The sequence below is a fragment of the Macaca nemestrina genome, chromosome 8 (assembly GCF_043159975.1).
Source record: "Macaca nemestrina isolate mMacNem1 chromosome 8, mMacNem.hap1, whole genome shotgun sequence".
NCBI classification, from domain to species: domain Eukaryota; kingdom Metazoa; phylum Chordata; class Mammalia; order Primates; family Cercopithecidae; genus Macaca; species Macaca nemestrina.
Window position 1 is genome coordinate 21,401,347 of NC_092132.1, and position 14,677 is coordinate 21,416,023.

General features: G+C 43.4%; 1 protein-coding gene across 2 annotated transcripts in view; it reads right to left on the reverse strand.

Annotated features, from left to right (window-relative positions):
- LOC105468484 (fer-1 like family member 6) overlaps nt 1-11,037 on the reverse strand; it is a 214,810-nt gene extending 203,773 nt beyond the window's left edge. For both annotated transcript variants that reach the window (XM_071067847.1, XM_011718682.2), the window contains exon 1: nt 10,938-11,037. In XM_071067847.1, the coding sequence (XP_070923948.1) occupies nt 10,938-10,960 (23 nt within the window). In that variant the 5' untranslated portion in view covers nt 10,961-11,037. The remainder of the gene's footprint in view (nt 1-10,937) is intronic.
- Nucleotides 11,038-14,677: the final 3,640 nt, after the last annotated feature.

Here is a 14,677-nt window from a genome sequence, read left to right on the forward strand (position 1 = left end):
TGCAGCCTGGTGCCTGATAGCTGATGTGGCCGTGTGATCATTTTTAACTGATAGGACGTTGGTCAATATGATGCTGTAACTTCTAGCTCTGTCCTGAAAGACAGGTGTCATGTTGCATCCTGCCAAAATTTTCTTCTATCCTGCTACTTGGAATGTGGATAATTCAGCAAACCATCCTGGGCCTCACAGATGAGTGAAACACTGTCAGGATTTCAGAGCTACAGGGACACAGAGGCTGGGTCCCTGTGTTCCCTCATGGAGCAGAGCTGCCACTTTGACCCTAGACTGTCTCCCTCCTAACTATTCCATGACAGAGAAGTCCATTTCCATCTATTGAAGCCACTGTTTTCACTGTCCATTACATATCGATAAATCAACATTCTAATTTGTCAGTACCTTAATACAAGAATTTATTAATAACAAATAATTATAATCCGATGGACAATAAAAAGTTTAGAGATTTCGCTTCTAGGAAATTGAATTTTAGATAGCCCATTGAATTTGAGATACATCTGGATCAAGGTCACAAGTTTATCTTAGATAAGCAAGTAAGTGAGCAAACACGAACAACCGGGGAGGCATTCTATTAACATTGTACTGTCCACTTGGTTTTGACAGTGACCATGAGAGAACAGGGAGGTGAACAGGACACAACTAAGTGAAGAGGAAAGTGTGGCTGCTTGCACCATCTAGCAGCCTTTCTTGTTCAGTGCACCTCATTAAAACCACAGAAAATGATTTGTGCGATTTTTTTTCTCAATTCTCCCAGGAATAGTACATAACTAGTAGCATTCTAAATGCATAGCAGAGAAAATGTATTACATACAGTGGATGCCTCTGAGTGCCAGGGCTTAATCCTCTCATGGAAGCCTGGCTGAGACAGACAGAGTGTACCCTGATTAACCAAATATTCCAATGCACTATTTTCACTTTTTTTTTTTTTTTTTTTTTGAGACGGAGTTTCAGTCTCATTACCCAGACTGGAGTATGATCTCGGCTCACTGCAGCCTCTGCCTCCCAGGTTCAAGCGATTCTCCTGCCTCAGCCTCCCAAGTAGCTGGGATTACAGGCATCTGCCACCATGCTCAGCTAATTTTTTTGTATTTTTAGTAGAGACTGGGTTTTACCATGTTGCCCAGGCTGGTCTTGAACTCCTGACCTCAGATGATCCACCCACCTCAGCCTCTCAAAGTGCTGGGATTACAGGCGTGAGCCACTGCACCCAGTCATATACTTTTTTTTTTTTCTTTTGAGACAGAGTCTCCTCTGTCACCCAGGCTGGAGGGCAGTGGCTCAATCTCAGTTCACTGCAACCTCTGCCTCCCAGGTTCAAGCAATTCTCCTGCCTCAGCCTCTGGAGTAACTGGGACTACAGGCTCCCACCTATATTTTTAGTAGAGACGGGGTTCTCCATGTTGGTCAGGCTGGTCTTGAACTTCTGACCTCAGGTGATCCACCTGCCTTGGCCTCCCAAAGTGCTGGGATTACAAGCTTGAGCCACCATGCCGGGCCAGATTTTCACTGTTTTTTGTTTGCTTGCTTGTTTGTTTGTTTGTTTTTGAGATGGAGTCTCAATCTGTAGCCCAGGCTGGAGTGCAGGGGCGTGATCTCAGGTCCTCGGGAGTGCAGCCACCTCCCCGGTCCCAGTTCAAGCAATTCTCCTGCCTCGGCCTCCCATGTAGCTGGGATTACAGCCATGTGCCAACATGCCCAGCTAATTTTTAGTAGAGATGGGGTTAGGTTCCTCATCTCTAAAAATGAGGTGATAATAGAATCTACCTTATAGGGCAGTTGGGAGGATTAAATGAAATAATGCATGGGCTTAGCATAGGGCCAGGTATATGTTAAGGGTTCCTTCAGAGTTAGCTGCTATTGTTGATATTGTCATCATCATCATCACCATCATCATCACTATGCTTAAATTACTGATTTTTAAAATAACCTAAAATAGATTAGGCTACTCTTATGCATAACTTTTTCTGAGAACTTGGGAGTACTTGCAGAATTTTGCAGTGCCCTGGGAAGCAGCATGACATTAAGTTGAAACATATGAAGTTGCTTACAGTCAACTGTTTTTGACCCATTCAGATGGCAATTTCATACGGTTCAACAGAACACGTGGAAAAAAGCAAGGGCATCAAAGCCAATGGCCATGTATTGTATCTCATTCTGTAGGTGACATTGACGAAGTTGCTTCATTCACCTCTCTGTGCCTCTGTCCCATCACCTAGAAAACGGAGTTTGTTTCCTCTCCCTCAAGGATCACAGCTGTAAATATCCATCAGCATCTTGCTGTCTGATTCAGACATTTTCTCTCCACCTTTGGAACCCTTGGAGGGGGTTGGTGCAAAACACCTGCTTGGGCCTCCGGCTCAGATAAGTTTTCCTCTGTCATTATCACCACGCGGCACAGCAGCTCATTCGGCAGAAACGCGGCGAGCAACAGCCCCTCTATAGTACAGGGAAAGATGTGGCTAGACTGAGAGCAGACACGTCAAGACAGCATGGGGATGTGGGGGCTGTATAAATCTCAGCTACTGAGTTCTCCGAAGCCAGGGCCTGGCAATGAGATTTAGTGGGAGGGAGGAAAGTGGGGCTTTGGATTACACACTTTGAGTCCAAATCCTGGCTCCACCGCTTATTAGCTATGGAGTCTTCACCAAGTTCCATTAAAATCTGTCTCACTGGGCTGCTGTGACAGTCAATGAGATCAAGGAGAAAAAAGTAAGGTGTGCCATCGATTTATGAACCACACCACATTAATTATACACATCAGTTATAAGCTAAAAACCAAGCGCAACCCATAGACCAAAATGTGAACCTTAGAGTCTAGAAACATGTCAGTTTCTCTTGGCAAAGGGGCGTGGAGGATGGAGAGGTGAAGGATTTCCAGGCTGGTGGTGCCTGTGGGAGCCCAGGGCTCTGCTGCATTTATCACCAGCAGGGGGCGCTGCCCTCGCTCGCTAATGGTCTGTGAGTCTCTGGCACGCACATCTTAGTTCCCCTCAGGATGGGCGGCTGGGGCTCTGCACAAAGTCCAGACCCAGGCAATATTCAGAGAGCCTAAGCCTGCTTCTGACCAGGTTTAGGCCAGAAGAATGGCACATCAGCTGCTCTTGCTGCAACCTGAGGATTCTTTCCTCAGTCGGAGGTTTTTCTTTTTCCCATTTCCTCCAGTGACTCAGACAGAAACTCTCCTTATCTCTCCAGCCACAGATGTTACCTTCTGTCACGCAGAATAAATGCCCCTGCCCCCAGCAGGCAGTCAGCTGGACAGCCAAGATCCCAAAGCCTCCCACAGCTACAGCTGAGGTCATCTGAGCCACCAGCCAAAGCACTCAGATGCCAGGGGCTGGGAGCAGGGCGCTGGGTACATGTTGGCTTGTTTACGGTTGACCATGAAAAAGGCTCCGTGCAAGGGGCCTGGAGGCACCAGCTCTGAGGGCTTTACACTGGAAACCACCTGGGGCAAAGGTTGAAATCATGGTACCTGGGGCGAAGGGAGATAAACTGGCCAGACTGTTTCACAATTCCATACTTCCCTCGTGCTGCAGCCTGACGCAGCCCATCCTCTCAGGAATGGAGAAACAGTGGCTCAGACAGATGAATCAACTTGCCCAAGGTCTCGCAGTACATCAATGGCACGTTACAAGGCGCTTGACAAACACCTTTCAAGTCTCTCAGCCCTAGGGTGGCCTCCACACTAACGCCTTTCTTGATGCCATCATCAGTGAGATCCAACCTCCCCACAGCTGCCCTGTGGTGCCCTGACTTGACATTTATCCAGCCCCAGATACCCAATTGCTTGCATCTGTTGACATGCCTGGCCCTCTGCAAGAGTACAATCTTCACACCCATCAAGATGGCTACTACTCCCTGCCCTGGCACACACGCACAAAAAGCTAAGGTGGGAGAATCACTTGTGACCAGGAATTTGAGACCATCCTGGGCAACACAGCAAGACCCAGTCTCTACAAAAAAAAAAAAAAAAAAAAATCTAAAAATTAGCCAGGCATGGTGGTGTACACCTATAGACCCAGCAACTCAGGAAGCTGAGGCAGGAAGATCACGTGAACCCAGAGGTTCAAGGCTGCAGGGAGGCAAGATGGCACCACTGCACACCAGCCTAGACGACAGAGTAAAATCTTGTCTCTAAAAACTTAAAAAATAAAAATACAGAAAATAACAAGTGGTGACAAAGATATAAAGAAGTTAGAATCCTTACACAATGTTGGCAGGAATGTAAAATGGTACAGACACTTTAGGAAACAGAATGGCGGTTACTCAAAAAATTAAAAATAGAACTACCATGTGGCCCAGCAATACCACTTCCGGGCATATATCCAAAAGAATAGAAAATAGAATCTTGAAGAGAGATTTGCACACCCATATTTGTAACAGCACTATTGATAATAGCCAAGAGATAAAAGCAACCCATTATCCATCAATGGATGAAAGGATAAGCAAAACCGTGATACAGACATATAATGTATGATTATTCAGCCCTAACAATGAGGGAAATCTTGTCACATGCTACAACACAGATGAACCTTGAGGACATTATGTTAAGTGAATAAGCTAGGCATGAAAAGACAAATAGTATATGATTCCATTTACACGAGGTGTGGATAGTATAGGTAGTTACACTAAGAAACAGGAAGTAGAATGGTAGTTGCCAGGGGCTGAGAGGAAGGGAAATGGGGAATTGTTTTTCAATGGGTATAGTTTCAGTTTTACAAGATGAAAAACTTTCAGAGATCTGTTGTACAACAGCATAAATATATTTAACACAACTAAACTGTACACTTAAAATAGTTACAATGGTAAATGTTATGGTTTTTTACAGTTAAAAATTCCTCAGCAGCAGACACAGCCTTCTCTGCCTTTTGTCCCCAGCATCTGGAAGAGTGTGGCATTTGAGTGTGTTGAATGAGCACATGAATGAATACTAGTGTTCCTAAAACTTTATTACAAAAATCACAAAATCTCGGAGTAGGGAGAGGCCCCAAAGGTCACTAAGTATATCCTCCTATACTAAGCTGGAATGTTTTCTACACAACCGTAGCCCTGCTAAGTGGTCACTCAGGATAGACATGGGCCCTCCTAACCCAGCTCTGGCTCCCAGACATGGCCACTGTGCCGTAATCTCCCCTTCCAACTCTTGGGACCACAGAACCAGTGTAATCGCGGTTCTTCGTCACAGCCCAGCATAGAACACTGGATTTCTCATTTGACCTGGACTACGACCCTCAGAGGCTAGAGGATGGGGCCATCCAGGGTCAAAGAAGGATCCATGGATTTGCCAGAGGTCAGACACAAGTCACAACTGGCACCAGCCTCTCAGGAGCCTTGTTTCCCATCCACTTGATCCATCAGGAGTCCTGATGACCTCATCATGGTCCTGACGACCAACTCCACTTGCTCCAGCGGAATTAGGGTGAGCCTCCGGGTGGGGAGTGAGTGCAAATGAAGTCCGTCAACCTCAAGAACAAAACCTGCAACCAATGCAATCACAGAGTGTCCCAGGCTCAGAAAGGGACTTGAACTTGGGGTGCAATGCTCTGCAGTCACCACCTTGCAATTCTTCATAAGAATCTGAAATTGTGTTTTATAAGAGAAGTCTGATGGGACAGTGTACATGTGCCAGGGGCTTAGGGCCTTCACTCTTGTGTGTTCCTCCTCCTCCCACTGCCTCCCTGCCTCTCCAGGACAGGTTCTTGGCCACCTGCTCCCCCTCCCTGGCCCAGCCATCTCTCCTGCCTTTCGCAGGTGCAGAAGAGTCCGTGTCAGGCACAGGGACCTTAGGTGATTCCTGTGGAGGGGAGCTCCGGGTACCTGTGAGGCTCTGCACTTGCCCCACAAGCATCCCTGTGCTTCAGAGAACATGACATTATTAATAAACCCAAATAAAAACACCATGACAGATCATGAGAAAGACTGTGGAAAATAGAAAAGACTTTTTTCCTGCCTTTTAAACTTCAGGGGCTCTACGTTTTCATTTTGCACTGAGCCATGCAAATTACATGTCCAACCCTGCCCAAGGACATGGCTTACTGTTCCCAAGGTACTGGACCACGAGCAGAGGTGGCTCCTCCAGCCATTGCAGTACTGTGCTGTGGCAGGCCCCCAGGGCAAGCATTGAGGGGCAGCTGTATCGCCTACACTGGCAGGACGCTTTGCAAGTAGAGGGCCTGCTGTCAAACCAGAGGTCCTTCCAAAATTGACCTTTATCACATGCCTCCTAGACATCTTTACTTTACATAAAGAGTAACTGCAAAGCCAGTCCTCCCTACAAGGAAGCCCAGCCTAGACGAGTTAAGGAAATAAGAAAGCCTAAGGCATGAGAAGAGGTGGCTGGCCCGGGTGTGGGAAACAGTCTCAAAGGACCAACCCTCCCATTCCTTGCTTTATGCTCTGGCGAGCCTGGACCGCAGTGCCCCACTCTTTCTCCTGGCCTCCAGCCTCTCCACTGCTGAGACTTGGGGCCCCCTCCCCTCCTGCCTGAGGAGTTCTCACTCATCCTTCAAGTTCCCAGTCTCCTATGAAGTGTTCTCTTTGCCTGCCAGCACTGTGCCCACCTAGAGTCAATGTACTGCCTCCCCTGGGGCAGGATCCCACTGGAGCCATCCACTCTGAATTGCAGTTCCTGTTGACCACTGTATGTCCCCTGCTGGACTGAGAGCCCTTGGACGCCAGAAGCCGGTGTGTTTTCCTCCATACCCCACGCCTGACCCTGAGGGGCACTCTCTAAATGTTTGTTGAACTGAAAGGAATCCAGCCCCAAACTTTGCCTTTACACTGGAATCTCCCAGAAATCCCCTATCTGATGCCATCTAGGCTATTCTTAAGAACTCCAAAGCAAGGTAGTTCAATCACTGCTGACACTGAATCCAACATTCGATGACTGCCCCCCCTCAACCTGCCCCTGCCACCACCAGCTAACAGCATTCACTCTCAGCTTCCTGCTAAACACTTTCTGCCATGTTCTTTGTGCCATGAGACTGAAGTTTCAAGACTTCAGCTAAATCTCAACCTCCCACAGCCTACACTTCTCTTGTCCCTTAAGAGCCCCTGACACAAATACAAATTAAAGTTTAAAAACCTTTGACCTCTGCCTTCCCATTCCTAGGAATTTGTCCTGAGGATGCAATTGCACATAGACAAAGCTGAATACACAAGGGTGATAATTATAGAATAATTACGTGGGAAATGTCTCAAATACTTATCAACTGGAGACTAATTTTGTCCACACAATGGAATATCATGCAGTGCAAGCATGTATTTGTTGAATTTTTTTTTTTTTTTTTTTTTTTTGAGACAGGTTATCTTTCTGTCACCCAGACTGGAGTGCATGGCACAAGCTCAGTTCCCTGCAACCTCCACCTCCCGTGCTCAAGCAATTCTTCCATCTCGGTTTCCCGAGTAGCTGGGCCTATGGATGCACACCACTATGTCTGGCTAATTTTTGTATTTTTATAGAGACGGGATTTTACCATGTTGCCCAGGCTGGTCTTGAACTCCTGGGCTCAAGCTATCCACTTGCCTCGGCCTCCCAAAGTGCTGGGATTACAGGTGTGAGCCACTGTGCCTGCCCTGTATTGACTGAATTGAAAAGATGCCCACTTCACAAGACCTAAGCACAAACTTCATTAGTTCAAGGGGAAAATGCAAGAAAACGATTCGACACAATTCTAGAATGCTATGATGAAAGAAAAAAGAGAATATAGTCCATTTTAATGTTAAACAGTTCTTTTCCATCATTTTCCCAGTAATAAAACTTTCAGTGTATGTTGATAATGTTCAGAGGAAAAGTAGGTTATAGAACAGCATGAATAATGTGATACAATTTGTGTATAAAAATGTATATATGCACAGAAAGATGCCTGAAGAGAATTTTACATCAAAAATAAGTATTTCTCTCTGGGATGTAGGATTTGGGATTAATTTTACTTTTTGTCTTTATATTTTTTCCTGCATTGTTTCACATTTTTATAAAGATTGTGCATTGTTTTTACATTCAGCAAAGATTGTAGAGCTCTTTAAGTTTTTTCTTTGGCGGGAAGGAGATAACATCTGGAACACAGAGGCTTTCAACAAATAGTTAAATGAAAACTGACTCATAGACCTTTTGGCCCTATGTGAGATTTAGACAAATGTCATGAATACCTGAAGTGCGGAAGGGCCTTACTGAATGTTAGTGTGCACAGCAATGCCCAGCCTGTTCTTTGAGTGGATATTATTGACGTACTGGACACCTCAACATCAGTCAAGTCCCTTGCACTTTCAAAAGGCTTTCCCTCTCGATGTCTCATTTGACCTTAAAAACTAGATTTACGGTAAGTTCCCCAAACTGAATCCCCTAAATATGTGTCTGGTCACCATCAGTCAACATTTCCAGTTTGGCACAGTTATTTATCAGATGGATAAATGGGTGAGTGGGTGAATGGACGGATGAATGGATGGATAAAGGAATGAATTTATATCCCTCTTTCACAGACAAGAAAACTGAGTAGAGGTGAAGCATCATACCTAAGGTGATGCAGTTAGTAAATGATAAAAATCAGTGGGTTGGAATCGCTACTCTCTGCAATCTCCTGATCAGCTCTCTTTTATCCAAAATGCCCCCAAATCCTGTTTTCTTTAGCAGGAAATACCTCAGTATCACTGACAGACACACTTGGTAAGCAGAGGTAGTAGTCAAAATACCAATGGCATGGGTATTAACCTATCAAAGTGCCCCAGCCGTGGTGCTACTGCAGGGCCCTGGACCTCCTGCTAAACCAGACATTGATGCATTAATTGCTGGATGCAAGTGGGTCTTGGCTGTCAGAAGGGCACTCAGTGGGCCCAAGACAGGAGCTATTCACTTACTGCTATGGAAGTATTTCATTATTTTATCAACTAATATACCCATCCAAATGCATCATGGTTGGATATAAGCCTTGCTAAAAACCTCCACAACACTAAAAGCGTTGCTACCTACACGAGAAATTTTGTTCTGTCTTCACTCAAAGCAGAGCCCTTACTCCAAGAACTATTTATAATGCCACTTAAAACTTGCGATCCAATGAACTCAGTGTGCATGACTAGATGGAACTAAGTGCCATTATCCTCTTCTAAAAATTATCCTGAGTCTGACTGTGGCAAGAGGCAGGGCAAACATATGGAGAGGAAAGCATAATTTGCAATGAAGGAGGCAATACCATGAAAGCTCAAAAAATTCATGAGACAGTAGCACAGATCAGTGCTAGTCATGAGCCAGCATCCTGAATACATGTTTGTGTTGAAGGGCATCTTTGTTCTAGGCACCATCCAAGATTCTGGTAGACAGTAAGACTGTGCCTGATCTCAATTTGTTTATAGTCCAGGAGGTCAGAGGGAGAGATATTCGTTAGCAACTGTTGTATAAAGTGGAAAGTTCCAAGAAGACAGGAGCACTTTGAGAATTCAGAAGAGGGAGAGTTTAATTCTACCAGAGGAAATCTAGGAGGGCTACCTGAAGAAAGCAGCTTTGACCCTGGGTCTTCTTTCAAAACAGGCAGCATTTACACTTGGGAATGAAAGAAATGCACCCTCAGAGATCAACACAGGCTTACCTTGAAGCAAACATTATTGTCCAAGCATTTACCAGCAAAATATGCAAAATGGACATAGGGTACACTTTACTGAACTTGTCATTCTCAAGTACATCCTGCCTCTCACCTGCCTGTCTTTACTCATGCTGTCTATACCTTCTACCTGGAACATTCTCCCTCACCCCCACTCTCACCTCCACAATCAAGAATGTTATTTCCTATTCATTCTTCACTTCTCAGTTTAGATGCACATCCTCTAAGAAGACTTCCTTGATCCCCCTAAAATGGATTAAGTGCCTCACCCTGCCTAGGCTCCAACAGTATCCTGAACTTGCTGCTATTGTAATACTTGCAACACTCAAATTGTGATTGTCTATTTCATTATAGATCAAGACTACTAATTTGTAAATGTTCTGAGAGAGGGATTTGGTCTGGTCCATTTTTGTAGACCTAGTGCCTAGTAAAAGAACATATTCATAACATGGTCAACAAAAATTTAATTAATGATGAATTGAATGTTAACAGTCAATCAGCAGCCCAATTCTATACTAAATCCCGATTCTGTCCCCTGTTTGAACTCACGACGTACCCACGTAATTCTACCAAATTACTTTGCAGATGAAAAGAGACAAGTGGAGTCTCGTTTCACTTTAAAAATTGTCCAGACCCTTTGTATCCTGCCACAAACCAATGATAAGCCAAGGCTGCCCCTGAACCACATGACAAACTGCCCCTGACCCCCCTGGCTATCGTGGCCATGAAGCCAAAGTTTTAGCCAGCAGAGCTTCCTAAACAAGTCTGAGTGAGGCCAATGGACATCATTCCTGCAAAAGAACTGAAAGACCTCAACTCTCATTTACAAACTGAGAGAAGAGACTTTGAAGCAAAAAGAAATGGCCAGAGGAAGAAAAGAAACCACAAGCTTGGGTTGGCTTTCCAGTTTAGTGCAAATGAATAAGGAAAAGCCCTGGTTGGGAAAAAGAAAAAGAAAAGAAAAAAAAAGCATGTAATACCTTTACAATATTACATGTTACAGTTCAGGGAATGAATTTTTTTTTAGCATTCAGAACATTAGCAACAATTATCTCCAATGACAATATGAGTTATGATTAAATTCCTCTTAGCATCTACATTTTCCAAATAGTCTAGAGTGAAGATTATTTATTTACTCATCAGAAGAGGCATAGTTTCTTTTAGATGCATGATCAGGCCCAGTTGTCCCTCCTGGCCCACTTTTTCCTACTAAGACTTAAGTCTAATAACCCATGAAATTTCTGAAGGGAGACCCTTGCCCCTATCTCCCAGTCCTTTGACTCTGGTCACACCCATAAGCTTTCCTGTTAAGAGAAGGAAATATGTTACTTGGCTTTGGATGGCTTCTCCATTCTTCCTCTTTTTAGTGGCTCCTCTGGGCTAGGAACACAGCAAAATCCTGATGTCTGCCTTTATCCAGATCCTGGTCACAGGCTTCTGAGTCTCTGAGTAATTGAGTGGGTGAGGCTATTTGTGGGGGTTGGGGGTTGGGGGTTGGGGGTGTGGCTGAATCAACACTCATTGCTCTGCATGGCTGTTTGCAGGCATCATGTTACTAAGTGCAATCAAAAGTGCAAAGCAAACTGTCCCACAAAGAGTGGATCAATCTTCCAGGCTTCTTAACCATCCCCACCCACTGATGTATATCTTCTTCCCCGTGAACGACAGAGCCAAAAGCTAAATGCCTTCAGGCTCAAACTCATATTCTTCTAAAAACATCACTAGAAGAGACTGTAAGACCATCTCATGTCAAGGAAAACATACTAATAAGGTCATTCAGTTCTCCTAGAACAGGGATGTCTGACAGAACTTTCTGCAATGATGAAAATATTCTATTATCTACACTGTCCAATATGGTAACCACCAATCTATGTGACTATTGAACATTTGAAATGTGGCTAGTACAACTGATTAAATTTTTTAAAGCTAATTTAGATTTAAATAGCCACACATAGCTAGTGGCTACCATTTCAGAACACTGCAATTTAGAATCCCAAAATGTTAACCCTAAAAAAGACCCCATAAATAATTCAGACCTTTGCAATTCCAAGACCCATTTCTAATACAGAAGATGTATCCAGACCTTTCTCATGTTAACAGAATGTTTAGTGTGTGTTCATGAAGAATGTCATAATGACCAAAATTAGGAAAAATTCAATTGTATTTTAATGTTTTAATTAAGAAAATGAAGATTACCATTAGGAATAATTTCATAACACTTTTAATTGCATTTTGTTAGCCACAACAGTATCCTCATGCACATATATGATAGACATGTGTGAGGTATTATTTTGCCCAGCCCTCAAACTTGTCCAACACATGGGTACCTAGATCCTCTCCAATAACTCCACAGTCCCCACTCACCATTCCCAGAGTGCAATAGTGCAATGTGGAAACCAATGGCTTAGTCCAGACCCCACTTTGAGAGAGAGAAAAACAAAAACAAAAATGTAGCGCCCAGCAAGGGAGGACACCTGTCCAAATCACATGGCTAATAAACAGTAGAGGCAACCTGGCGGCCAGACCAAGCCTCCTTTCACTGTGCCACAAAGCCCAAAGAGAAGAAACACAGCTGGAAACCTGTAAGGGAGAGGTAGCTGGCTATGTTGAAAATGTCTCTCTTTTCTTTGTCTTAGGAATTGTGGAAAATAAAAAGAATAGATTTTTGTAAATATCAAATATATATATATGTGTGTGTGTGTGTGAATAAATTATTTAACATGAACAAATAATTACATAAGTTTGTCTGTGAAGGGACTATGGAAAAAATGGAACTAACTCCATTTGTATTTATTAAATACAAATACTTTCTGTAGTTAGTAGGTATTAAGTAAAATGTGATAACTTTCAATATTTTTTCTGAAGCTTTTATAACTTCCCCAGTCTCTGTGGGTTTTGTTAGCATCTGTGAGTATCCTCCCAGAAATAAGCAATAAAATATAAATTATCTCTTAAAAATAAACCAGGTTCATGGGCTCCTTTTAGTGATAGTAATCAAGACGCAGAAGAGCGAGCCAAGATGTCCTCCTCAGTTACCACATTCACCTGGCAAAGAGATGGGTCTAACACCTGGTGATCTGACTGCTCTTCTCTTCCTAGATCGCGCAGACCACGCTGCCTGCAACAGCATACACTGTATTGCTCTTGGTTGGCAGGAAAGTGTTTACTAGAGTCAGTGTTGAGGATTTAGGGCAACAGGCTTTCCATTTTAAATGTCTCTGCCTTTGGATTCCCATAGCATTTGATTTTCTTTTATTTTTAACCTGGATCACAGTGACTATGACCCTGGACTCTGGAGTTAAACTGCTGTGGCTTGAATCAAGACTCTAATACCTACTAATTACAGAAAGTTTGGTGATTTGCTTTACCTCTCTCAGTCTCAGTTTTCTCATTTGTAAAATAAAGATAAAAATTTACCGCATAGCCATGTTGAAAAATTAAGGCTGATTCTCATAAATCTCATAGAATGGCGACTGCCAAAAAAAAAAAAAAAAACTCAGTGCTGTCTCGGAGATACTGTTATAATGAATTATACCTGTGAATGTGTATATTTCCCATGTTAGGCTATAAAATTCCTGAGGGCAAAGACTGTTTTGATTTTCTAACCACCCCAACCCCCTACAGAGGCAAAACTTTATAGGTGCTGTGCAGGTGTTTGTGGTGGTTACAAATGTCAGCTTTGATATCATCAAACATACCAGAGAATGAAGGCTATGATCTTCTTACTGTATTTAGTAGGCTTTTTTTTTTTTTAACATTGACAAGTTTGTTAATGTCCCTGGGTCTCAGTTTCTTCATCTTTTAAATGGGCTATTCCATTAGCTAACTTGCAGTTTCATTGTGAGAATTAAAGGATCCTAGGATGTGCTAAGCATTCCATGAAGGCTGGCTGCTGTGAGCATATTAATATGCCATCCCAGCTCCCACTTTCATGAGTACCATGTTATGCTCATGCTAGAAGCTGCTACTAAACAAGAATCTAGGGCTTGGTTTTCAGTGCACTCCCTTATTTGCTTTCTCCATGCCAAACAGATTCCCTATTGCTAATAGAAGCCAGAGGCTAGTCTACCATAAAACCAGGGTGTGCTGTGATAACAGACTTCACGGTGCACATGCCAGCTGTTCCTCCGGGAAGAGTAAATTTGCCCTGTAATTCTCTGGAACAAAACCAACAGCCTGTTTGCACAAGAGCACAGAAATTCAAAACCAGAGATGCAGCCTAGTTTAGATGACAGGTTACGGGTCTGAATTGGGGGCCTTGAGTCTGAGGACTTGATCTCACTAGTAACTGGCTGCATGCTCTCAGACAATCCATTTCACAACGCCAGGACTCTGTTTCCTTTCCCCTATAAAGAAGGGCCTAGATTAGGCCATCTCCAAGGATCATTGCAGCTCCTGTGTTTCAGCATCCTAGGATGAGCTCGCTAAGCGAACAGGAAGTTGGACACAGAATGCAGAGCCAGAAAGACCTGGGTTGAAACCCCTACCTGTTTGCCTTTGATCCAGCTTCTTAATCTCTCTGAAGATTAACAGAGGGTTTCTTGGGTTTCTCATGAGTAAAGTGGGGGTAATAAACATGACTATTAGAGAATTTGAGACAGTGAATGTGAAGCCTGACACTGCCTGGGCCATTGTAGATGCTAAGTGGTAGCTGTAGTTATTAGCATTATTACCATTGTCACTGTTACTAATACTATTACCTTTCTTTTAAAATGTTAAGGCCCAAAAACATTTTATTGCGTAACTATCATGTGGAATCAAATGGGAATATCAACTCTTCACAAGTAATTTTTTTAATGTGTTAACTTTCTTCTGTGTATAATTACTATTCCTTTTCCATTTTTTTGTCTTGAATCTTTTCATTTCCAACTCTAGAACTTTACTTCCTTAATAATAAACAATATAGGTAAGTATATGAGGAATTCCATGGACTCCTGGCCAATGATCATCATCCCTGTCATCATGATCGTCACTGTCATGATAACCATCACCTTTACAGCTCCATTTTTCAGTACCTGGGGTTCAGCAGAATGAGCGACTCACCCTAGACCTCACTGCCCATCCAACCA